At 42.5% G+C, this 12,163-nt stretch overlaps 1 protein-coding gene across 1 annotated transcript; it reads left to right on the forward strand.

Annotated features, from left to right (window-relative positions):
- On the forward strand, positions 1–11,378 carry LOC118416204. The gene is made up of 25 exons (XM_035821285.1): positions 1–90; positions 1,152–1,230; positions 1,344–1,457; positions 1,716–1,811; positions 1,971–2,072; positions 2,340–2,441; positions 2,763–2,873; positions 3,366–3,471; positions 3,827–4,029; positions 4,323–4,407; positions 4,561–4,715; positions 4,922–4,952; positions 5,749–5,808; positions 6,416–6,488; positions 6,756–6,834; positions 7,093–7,206; positions 7,477–7,572; positions 8,007–8,108; positions 8,679–8,780; positions 9,112–9,222; positions 9,338–9,425; positions 9,860–10,062; positions 10,282–10,366; positions 10,716–10,870; positions 11,340–11,378. Exons 1-25 carry the CDS (start codon positions 29–31, stop codon positions 11,376–11,378), a joined length of 2,553 nt encoding a protein of 850 aa, XP_035677178.1. The 5' UTR covers positions 1–28.
- Positions 11,379–12,163: the final 785 nt, after the last annotated feature.

Here is a 12,163-nt window from a genome sequence, read left to right on the forward strand (position 1 = left end):
TCACCCCAGCGAAGAAGGACAATCAAACATGAGGACTTTGTTACTCCTGTGTGCCGTGTCCGTGGCGTTCGCTGCCAAGCGATTCGATGGGTAAGTCATTCTTTCTCTTCTTCACACTTCCTTCTGTTCTCCGAGCAAGAGTATGAAAGATGCTGTTAAATATGCATTCCGTTTTGACTGACTGGTGCTGAAATGGAATACCAATGAGCTACTGTTCCCAGACATCCACTCATTTTTGCACAGTGCAAATCATTCCATTATCGCGAGTTTCTCTATGATGAAAAGAAAACCAGAGTTTGGAAAAAAAAGATGAACAACATGATATGGCGGAAACCAGAAACGTTCTGCATTTTGGAGCACATTTGCCTGCAAATGAGCCTGCTGCAAGAAATAAACTACCTTTAATACGCCTAACTAGATGCACCGAGCACAGATTATTCATGAAAGTTTAAATATCATTAAAGAAAGAAAGAAAGAAAAGTCAGCATGGGTGGTGGGTTCGTAGAACATGCTATCAGTATTAGATCTGAGTCAATATTATTCCCCATCGCAAATACGACCATTGCCCTGTTGGTCTGATTTTCCGCTCGATTGAAAATGTCCCTGTAACGCCTGTGTCCTTTGCACTGGGCCATGTAAACCCGCATTCGACTGTGTTTGGGCCGGAAGCATTATGTTTGCTGTTTAAGGATGTTCCTGCATTGAAAGTTCTGAATCGTAAGAGAAAATGTCGTTGTAGCAAATGGACAACAGTCTTTGTGTCTGGTAGTAGCGATGTGGTGAATAGAATACGTATTATGAATAATGAAACCCGAGGGTTTGAGCATTTGGAGTACTGTGTTATAATCCACTTCATATGGCACATACGGCTTTTTAAGCCTACCAACACATGTGTATAGGGGTATGATGTGATTAGCCTCCATAGCACTATTAGCAGGCTCTCAGGTTGCTTTCTTTTTTTCGTTCCTTGGGGGATTCATAATACACTTTTGCTGGCCATTTCTTTCTGTCACTGGGTCGCTTGTGGAGCCGGCCCGTAGCACAAACGAACCAGCACAAAAAATGGTCAGCAAAAGTGTATTATGAGGGGAAAATGCCCAGAAAGCCTGCTATGGAGGCTATGATATGATATTGACTGTGTCTCGCCACAGAGAACAAGTTTTGCGAATCCACCCGGAGCACGAGGGGCATCTGAAGGAGCTGGTGCGGCTGGAGAAGTCCGAGCAGATGGTGGGAATAACTTTCTTACAACTATAATGTACTTAACAGTATTTTATCAATATTGTAAACGCAACAACCTCGTGTACAGCCCCTAAGTGAAAAGATTCTGTTCCGTGTCGCAGCTTGACTTCTGGAAGGGCCCTACCCACCTGTCCCGTCCCGTGGATGTGCGAGTGCCCAAGGACCTCCTCAAGGAAGTGAAGACCCTACTGCAGAAGACGGGCATGAAGTACAAGGTAAGCTGCCAGCAATCTTTCACAAAACCAGTCGTTTCCTAATATGTATAAACATTCTCCAGAAACGTAGGCGTAAAGCAAAATCGAACTGCTATCAGGACATTGTATGCGGTTCTTACGACAATATGTTCGGAATAGTACGTGACGTTTTCTGTCACTTCTGGAGAGGCTACAAACGTATCCCGTTAGCTTGTCGTATAGTGACGTTTTCTGTGTGACAGTTTGTCTCACTTCTGACCATTTTGCCGCACCGCAAAGGTGATGGTCGAGGACCTTCAACAGAGCATCAACATCGAGAGATCGCACATCCGCGCCATCGGCTTCAACTTCGACGACTACAACACATATAATGACGTAGGTATTCTACCGTGTATGAAGCGTGCTTCGTGATCTTGATATTTGTCTATACCGTTTCATAGAGCGTGGGCATGAAAATGAATTTATTTTATTTGAAAAAAAAAACTATCCTCAATTTTCTAACGCTTCTGACCGCGTCACACTTTCCTTCCGCAGATTAATGCGCAGCTGAACGACTTCGCCTCCAGCTACCCCAGTCTGGCGTCTGTCTTCCAGATCGGAACGTCTCACCAGGGCCGCGCCATCAACGCCATCAAGGTGCGAGGATTCTGCCATAAATGTGTTGAATACACAGTAAATGTGCTGATAACACAGTACACTGTGCCAGGAATAAACACTGAAAGATTATGAAAGATAGTAGCGAGATGATATCATAATGTAGCATTTTCCGTAAAAAAAGTATATTGTTTTGTTCGTGCTTCTACGTATATTGTGCTTGTTGAAGACAAGGTAATACATCCTTGTCTTTTGTCTTTTCCCATTCATGTAACTACATGTGTTAGTTTTACTCTCGTACTTACACAGGTGGGGAGCGCTGGTAGTAACAAGCCCGCCGTTTTCCTGGAGGGAATGATTCACGCCCGGGAATGGGTCGTGGGTGCCACACTGCTCTACAACATCAAGTTCGTAAGTACACACACAACTGATATTTTCCCCCTTGTGATTCTAGGCTGTGAAGTTTTTATTTGTCATGCGTTACGTGCATTTGGAGGTTCAAATTGACAACTTGATCAAGCAAAAAGCGAAGACAATATGCCTACTAGGCTGGTGACAAAATGATTCTTAGCTCAGCATACCGTTACGTCATGTGTTGATACCTCTGTCAGCACTGAAAACAACTATGCTTTAAACACAGACAGTTTCATCGATAATTTTCCGAAAGAATGTACAATAGACCGTAAAACCCAGGAAAAAAGAACAGTTCTGAATGCAAAATATACATTGCAGTTGCTGGAGGGTTATGGCAGTGACAGCCAGATCACGTCACTGATGAACAGCGTGGACTTCTACTTCGTCCCAGTGACCAACGTCGACGGATACATCCACACCCACACAAACGTAAGTCAGGAAGTCAACATGTACTCAGAACATTTCAATCTTTTAAAGTGGTTTCCATGTTTTGGTTTATTTCTGTTTAGACGCGTTCTTCTAGGACTATGCACGTACGTATACGAACTCCCAAATAAAGCATTTGGCCAAAGACCAAAATTCCATCTAGACAGCATCGGTCATACAATTCTTCAAGATAATGATTTTTGGTCGATAACAATAGTTTACAGTTTGACTTAGTTTGATGCCAGCTAATTGGAACTACATGTACTCATAAGAGGGAAGTTGGTATCCATCCTGAATTTCCTTCGGCGGCAGAGAGAGGACCGAGGCAGTAAATGTTTAATCTCCAAATATATCTCAGCATTCTGCCACAATTCTCATCAGAAGATCTGCTCGGAGATTAGTAAAAGTTTTGACTCAAGTCAAGACATCCTTTGTTGCCTTAGTTGATAACAGCTCAATCTGTTGCGTGATTTCATCCATACTTTTCATTCCCAGGACCGGATGTGGCGTAAAACTCGTTCCGGTCCCCATGGCTATTCCTGGTGGACCGGTGACTGCTACGGAGTCGACCCCAACCGTAACTGGGACGAACACTTTGGAGGTATACAAGCCTACACTTTCAGACATAACATTAGTGATTATTTTATCTCTGCCTTCCTTCCTTCAATCAGGCCAGCCATCACCGACTTTTTATTACTTAATTTGAATCTACCATCAACTATTCTTTTTGTGGTCTCTTATGTTTAGTATAGTTTCTATAAACAAGAACCACGCAAAATATATATAGATAGCATTCATGACTAGAAGATAGAAATAAAAGAAATCCAAAATTCTTTGTTCAATCATCACACAAAGTGCTTCCTTTTCGTCGATCGTGTTGTTGTAGATGAATAACATAACCTATAGGTCCAGTCGCGGATTTGCTTCTAGAATGATGGACCAGTTGTGGTTTCCAGGCCCCGGGACCAGCTCTGATCCCTGCTCTGATATCTTCCGCGGATCGAGAGCCTTCTCGGAGGTCGAGACCCAAGCGGTGTCCGACTGGGTCCTGGCGAACAGCAACAACCTGAAGGCCTACCTGGGCGTACATGCCTACTCCCAGATGTGGATGACTCCGTACGGCTGGACCTCCGCCACACCGCCGGACTATGAGGAGCAGGTGAGCGGCGCTGCCTCCGACTGTTACCAATAACCCTGAGGAGAAAGGAGTGTTGACATGAAAAGTTGATCTGTATATCAATATAGAATAGACTCTATTATCGCAGAGATCAAGGTCAGACTGTTGCTCAGGTGTTCTCAGGTGTTCAGCCGAACGGCGGTTATACCGGCTATATAGATAAAGATACAGACAGATACAGATGTACTGTAGTCGATTACTAAAACCAATTGATATACATCTACATTGATATTGTGCACCTTTCTCATCAACTCCTTTCTAAATTTCTTCCCTAGTATGACCTTGCTGGAAGGATCGTGAGCGCCATCTACTCAGTCAATAGGAAGCGCTTCGCGTATGGGACAATCACCAACGTCATCTGTGAGTGTTTGGAACAGAGAATATATTTTGCACCGCAAAACATTTACTAAAATACAATTTCGTTACTAACTTTTTCCTGCATGTCTAGTCTTTATACGTCCGCGAGGGAACGTTTCAATCAGATAACGGTTCAAATGTCGTGTTTTTCCCCAGACGAGGCGTCAGGTTCGAGCTGTGATTGGGCTTACACCGTGGCCGGAATCAAGTATTCCTACGCCATCGAGCTCCGTGATGAGGGGCAGTACGGCTTCGTGCTACCTGCTAACCAAATCCGACCTTCCGCCGACGAGTTCTTTGCAGGACTTCTGGTAAGTAACGTGACCTGACCTGGTCTTGCCTGGCGTCAGTTTACCCCTATGGTAATGATATATCATGCATTTTCTTGTGGTACTGCTGTTTCTTTCTACTTGGTTAGAATGACCATAAGGGAGTTTTAAAAAAAAGTCTCCATGCTGTAATGAACTGACAACTGTGTAACGTGTCTAACGTTTGTGGTGTTCCCTCCAACTCTCAGGTCCTGGCCGAGCAGGTGGCGGCTGAGTACTGAGTTTCCACCTGGTCCATCACGGCAACTCTGCCATGAAATAAAAACTGAAGCTGCTGATATTGTGCTTCATTATTTCACACACTTTATGGTCTCCACTAGAGTAAAATAAGCATCTGCCGCTGTAGTGAACTATCGACCCGAACATAATAAAATCACCTATCCAGTTGCAAATACCACTCCAGTAGCATATTACTGTAAGCTTTCAAGACATTTCAAAAATATACAAGGCCATGATCCAGGTCAAGAGACGCACACAAAAAACTGCTGCAGTACCAAGGTCACACACAAGGGGGCCCAAAATTGGCATTGACCTTCGTCTTCCTACACCTACCTACATACCAAATATCATTGTAATCCATCCAGAGGTTCTTGAGTTATGTCGACCACAAATATCCGAAAACACAAACAGACAGACACACAGACAGACCCAAACCTATATCCTCATTTTCATGGAGATAAAAATATACGTTATACTTATTTTAGCGTTAGCTACGTATCCCCTTTCCACTAAAGGCTGTGCCCGCTGGGCGAGCAAAGTTTTGACAGCTCGCTCAACAATTTTATAATAACGAAATTTTGACGTTTTATGTTTCATGGTCTTTTAGATAATACTTTTACATCTTGAGTCATTTCAAATTATGACAGCAAGGGTCGTACAATTTTGGTCGCTACTAGTACTGTCACTCGGGAATTGCTTTAAAGTAGAAAGGGGCCTTGGGAATCTACTGTGCCTGTATATGGCCCTGTCGGCCTTCGGAACAAATCAAACAATATTGACAGTACCCGAAGTACAGGTGACCCTAGGCGCGTGATCGGGCGTAGGTACAGTACGTCACATGAGCCCGCCTCGCCGTGTAGGTGCCTCACAAAGCTGTTATACCCCCCGGTAAGGTACAGTAGTACTTTTCAGTATCCCTCAACTAGCCTGAACGTACATACAACCAACTACGTGTCTATCTTTTCAGACAGTCTCATCTGTTAGCGATCCCGATGTACTGCAAATATTTGACATTGTGATATTTTGATACTTGACATGGTACTGTTCGTAGTGTAGTAGTTTAGTTTGTAAAGCTTTGATAGACTGATCAGACCGAGAAATAGAAGAAACGTTGGTATGGACATGTAAGCATGAGGAAGCTAGCGGCTACTGGTGTATGTATGTTGAATTCAACAGGCTGTCCTGTATGCAGTAGGTAAACCCTGTAAGGGAACTTTGACCCGCGTTTTGCAAACAATTAGAAGTTTGTCATGTCATGATTGCTAATGGACCCGGGTGAAAGTATGAGTTTGGTTTAACAACAAGCTTAATTTAACACAGACTTTACATGCAAATAACGAACAGAAAAGGCGAAACAACACTCTCATATTCACCGCATCTCTAGGCCGGCCTCTGTGTTTGTTAACATTCATATAGACAGACATGTGAGGTTGCTACAATGTCTTCATCACTTTGCTCTTTAGGTACTTTCACCATGAAGGTTCTGCTGCTTTTGTTTACCATCACTGTAGCTTCTGCCGTTACGCGCTTTGATGGGTAAGTGATATATTCTTTCTTCACATCGAAATCGGTTTTTACCTATTTCCTCATGGAAAGTAGCATATATCAAGTACATATGCCATTGACCCGTTTTTGTATCCCATTCCCAGCTATAAAGGCCGAAGCCTGATTGACTAGATGCTGCATGTAGTAACTATTAGTAGTAACTATAGTAACTAGTAGTTAGCTGCATAAGGGTAGTTTGTGAGAACGGTATCAGATTCCGGTGAGGGAGTGTCCCTTTTTTTCACTTTTTCACCCCAGAGAACAAGTGCTGCGAGTTATTCCTCAAGATGAGAGCCAACTTCAGGAACTGGCGAAGCTGGCGATGACAGACGTCAGGGTCGGTACTTAAGGTCCTACAGTTCTTAATGATGTCACGTTACACTATTTCACCGCACTTCATATCCGGAGTTCTTGATTCTTTTTCTTTGTTTCCTCCATGAGCGCATTTGTATTAAAATGAACCTTGTTCGACTATTTGTTCGTTGGTCGGTTGGCCATTTATTAATCGATTTTACGTTGTGTAATATAGCCGATTCTGTCTATTTTGTTTGGCTGAATACGTGAGCTAAGATGAAGAAACTTTGTAACATTTCAGCTGGATTTCTGGAAAAGCCCAGGTGGGCTGTTCCGTCCTGTGGATGTGCGTGTGCCCAAGAACTTCCTCATGCACATCAAGAACCTGTTGGGTAATACTGGAATACAGTACACGGTAGGGGACAAGAGATCTATTGAATAAACAAAGACGAATGTTTTTGATATATCGATCGAAATACGTGTACAATTATGTAATCTTGTAAATAAAACGCCATGAAAGGTACAAGAAAGTCAAGCACTTCGGAAATGCTCCTTTTGAGATATTTATCTGTCATCCCAAAAAGCTTTGGAGAGGATTAGGGTCCGAGAAAATCACATATTTCGGTACTGCAGCGGGGGTATGTTATCCGGGAGTTTGACCCTTTGTTATCTTGTGACTAACCAGGTGATGATCGACGACCTTCAACAACTTATCAACAACCAAACGTCAACTTCGATCCCCAACGAGTTTGACTTCGATCAATACAACAGTTATGAGGATGTAGGTACAGTAGGATACGAACTTTCAAGTATTTTGCTGTATTCAATTATGACTATTGGTCATAACTCTACTAGTAAACCTAACAAGCAACATGTACGGCGTAGTCCGATGGTCAAGCTTATCTATTGTTTACGGTGGTGTTCATGGAGGCGCTTATTTTTTTAACTTCTATTTGACGTTTTTGAGAAAAAATTCACGCCCAACGCAAAAAAAGTGGTCTATAATCACCAAACATTACCAACACAGATATGTAGATGAACGTTCATGCTGATATGTAAGAATGCTTGGTGTGTGTCAAGGTATGTTTTTGTTTGACTTGTATACTAGATGTCCCTCAGTCTGTAAAGGGGTTTTCGTTTTTGTCTATGGCTAGACGTAACTGACATTGATTTTGACACTGTGGCTAATCTGCCATGCTCACCTTCTACTGACAGATCAATGCGCAGCTGCAGGACTTCACTGATAAGTACAGCAGTCTGACTACTCTCATCAAGATCGGCGTCTCGCACGAGTCCCGAGATATCTACGCTATTAGGGTATACCTTTCGCTTGTTTACACACTTCCTTGGTTTCTTGCAACTGTGGATATGAGTACTGCGAGTTTGCTGTTGTTATCATGACTGTACTAGCTGATTCATGGTAGAGCTTTGCAACGCATTGGTTCGTGATACAGTCCTCATAAACAAAGATCTGTTTAACATTTCGTCTGTGTTACAGCCGATTGTTATTTCATCGAGTAATACCTAATAAAAGTATAGACACACAAGGTACATATTATTTAGTTGTCATAGGCTATTGTCATAGTATGAATCAATGAATGAATGAATTTTATCAACGTGTCATGCGTAGAACGCCCAGCCCACGTGGGCTTATAAGACACACACAATACAAATCATAATTGAACAAAGGATATTATAACATAAAAGACCGTCAGGAACATAATCGGTATCGGGTAACAGCCATAATCACCAAAATTAAACCATCAAACAAGTAAATCGATGTGTGCTTGCAATTTCATTTTCACGTTTCTGCAAAGGATACGAACCCTAGACGTTTTCATCAAAGTAGATAACTTAAGACTTATCAAATCCTGTATCATCACACAGGTGGGGAGTGCTGGTACCAACAAACCCGCCATTTTCCTGGAGGGACAGATCCACGCCCGGGAATGGATCGTGTCTGCCACGCTGCTCTACAACATCAAGTTCGTAAGTACAGGTTCAAACCTACGAGATACTGAAAGCAAATAAGAACTTTGACATGATTATGCTTATGGTGTTAGACTTTCAGTTGTGAGCAAAGATTGACGGGCGTACATGCTGAAAATACGTCCGTTTAGTTGGGAAGGGAGCGGGCATACGGTCACACTGACGAAAGATAACGGGCGTTATCCGAATGGTCTGACCGTTTCCAAAGTCATATCCGGTTGCTTGAGTAATTGCTATTTGGCGTATCTTATTACCTGGATGTCTAAACTTTTTCGAGACTTGAGTGAATGTTTGAAAGCATTACCAAAGCGAATATATATTTCCCTTGTAGTTGCTGGAAGGTTACGGTACGGAGGACCGCATCACTAAACTGATGGACGAAGTGGACTTTTACTTCCTTCCAGTCGCCAACCCGGACGGATACGTCTACACACGGACTACTGTAAGACATAGATTTGGTTGTGTCAACGATATAGTTAAGTTAATTTCACTTTGTTTTATCTTATGTGCCTTGATCAGAAGTATTGACAGACAATTAATTTTTCGTCTCTCCACAGAACCGAATGTGGCGTAAAACTCGGTCCGGTCCAATTGATGGTTGTTACGGAGTGGATCCCAACAGGAACTGGAATGATCATTTTGGAGGTGTGTCCTTACTCTCCAAGCGAAGATTCGGCTCCGGCTGTTTCTTTTTTGACGTGATTTAAACGTTTTTGTCGGGCTTTCTATTTTGTACTGCATGTATTGTCCTCTCTTCCTTTGGAGGTGACCGCTATCAACCAGCTGATAATTCTGTGACTTTTATTCATGCCTACCGGTTGGTCCACACTGCCTAAATCACGTCAAAAACAGCCAGAGCCGATCATCTTCTTGAAGAGTAGCGTGCTCTATATAAATAAGTGTGCCCTATACATTTGGAATAAAATTTAGGACGAAATCGTTTAGATTTAGTCGTAATGCACTGTCTTATCTTTGCTTCTGTCAATGACAATTTAGGCCAAACACTGCCAAGAACATGCCGTTTGTCATTAAGAGAAACTTTATCTTCCTCTTCAAATGACGTGTTCTTGATTTCCCAGACCCTGGTGCCAGCAACAACCCCTGCTCAGACACCTACCACGGACCCAGCGCCTTCTCCGAGGTCGAGACAAAGTCACTGTCAAACTGGGTTTTGGAGAACGGCAAAAACATCAAGGCGTACCTGGCCGTCCACTCCTACTCCGAGATGTGGATGAGTCCGTACGGCTGGACCCGTGACCTACCTCCGGACTACGAGGACCAGGTTTACTACGTTTACTTGCACCCAATTCCGTTGATCCGTTTCGAATTCCATCTCTTGACCACTACGAAATAACTAGCTCTCCAGTTATGAAATTTTGTTGGTTTTACTGTGTTCTGCAGTGTACCAGGTCCTACAGATATTATAGGTGTTTAACTCTTTACTATCTTTTTACAATGGCTGATTTTTGTGGCCGAGTAACTGCGGTCTTTCCCCCTGTAGAATGACCTTGGTGGGAAGGCCGTTAGCGCCATAAGGGAAGTGCATGGACTGAATTTTAAGCATGGATCTATCGCCGACGTCATCTGTAAGTACAATAAAGGGCACAACACACAAGTTTTATGAAATACTTATAGTTGTGTTTATTTTGTCCTATCCAGAGCCTGCTGTCGACGTCTGTCTGGCAACGTTTTACTCTTTTTGATGGTATCGATTATGCTTCTCCACAAGAGCAGAAACTAGGACGACGTGTTTATGTTTTAAGCAAACAGTTCCTGAACTTAAGCAGCTATATAAACTTTTCAGACGATAGGAAAAAAAAAGGTTTGTTAGTATAATTCTCTAAATAGTTCTAATATTTGACCACAACGTTGTCGAACAGTTCTGTCTTTTCATGTGCGAGTGTGATATATCACGTGTTTGGTACTTTGTTTCAGACGTTACGTCAGGGAACAGCGCGGACTGGGCCTACACCGAGGCGGGCATCAAGTACGCCTACGCCATCGAGCTGCGCGACAAGGGGCGGTACGGCTTCGTGCTGCCTCCCGACCAGATCAAGCCTTCAGCCGAAGAGTTCTTCGCAGCGCTTCTGGTCAGTATCTCGAAATGTGGAAAGCAAACAAGCAATGCACATCACATTTATATTCATACAAACGGGACAATTATGTCTAGAGAAGAACGTGTCAGTGACTTGAAGATGTCATCAAGTTTCTGTTGTAGATGCATGGGCAAACTTTAACTTAACTTTTTTTTCTTTTCGGTATTTGTCCCAGAACTCAGATGTTCTGGGTTCGAATCCTGCCATGCTACCGATCTTGTGCCCTTGGGAAAAGCGCTTTAATGGCACGACTCTCCTCACTCCATCCAGGTGTAAAATGGGTGACTGACTTAGGTTGGGAACGTAAATTCGTGAAGGGCGGTGGAAGGTATTGGGATGGGCTCCTTCCAATGCTGTGCCGGAAACATAGCGGATAACAAATCACTGGCCCACAGACTATATGACTACCTTCACTACTACCGTTTTGATAGCTGGATTTTGACTGACGTTTTATTCATTCTAGGTGGTGGCCGAGCATATCGCTATTGAGTTCTATACCTGAGTTCTGGCATGGCTCTGGACAAGACGTGGTGCATCACGTACCTCATCATACAGAAGATTTAAAAAATCCTATCGACCAGAGGGTTTATCCATTTTGTCCAGAACTACTAGAAGACGAATATAGATTTTTGATTGTATGTCCCAAATATCCAGAACTGATAGAGGACGAATATAAATGTATGATTGCATGTCCCAAATATTCTGATATACGTCATTCATCGTGCACAAGGCTATCATCTTATATACATGTACAAGGACTCATCACAATGGTTTAAATATCAAATTTAAGTACAAAATGACATGTGACAACCCCTGCATGGTATACATGGAAGCTTTAGATGTTAGAAATTCCTCCAATAATTGTAAAAGTCCATACTCATCCCATACTACACACTCTTTGTATTACTTTAGTTAATATTAGTCCTATGGGACTGCAGTCATGTACCATTAGATGTCATTCTTTGTACCTTGTACAATTGATATGCAATTATAAGTTATATCTCCCTTTCTCTATAAAGCATCTACTTTATCAGACAAAGCTTAGTGCTTTAGCTTTAACAATATGGGTATGATGTAAACTACGAATGCAGAAAATGTTGAAACGTCTTGTTTTTTAACTTGGTGTCAAATTGAATTATTTAACATTTGTAGTGAACTCACAACCAGCCAGCTTCAACTTTGATTTTGCGACAAGATTCCATAAAACACAAACTCCGCGAAGTAATTATGGTATTTACGGTGTGGGCTGAAGTGTTTGATACCCACTTTGACATGCCAAATTTCACA

Source organism: Branchiostoma floridae, chromosome 5 (assembly GCF_000003815.2).
Source record: "Branchiostoma floridae strain S238N-H82 chromosome 5, Bfl_VNyyK, whole genome shotgun sequence".
NCBI classification, from domain to species: Eukaryota; Metazoa; Chordata; class Leptocardii; order Amphioxiformes; family Branchiostomatidae; genus Branchiostoma; species Branchiostoma floridae.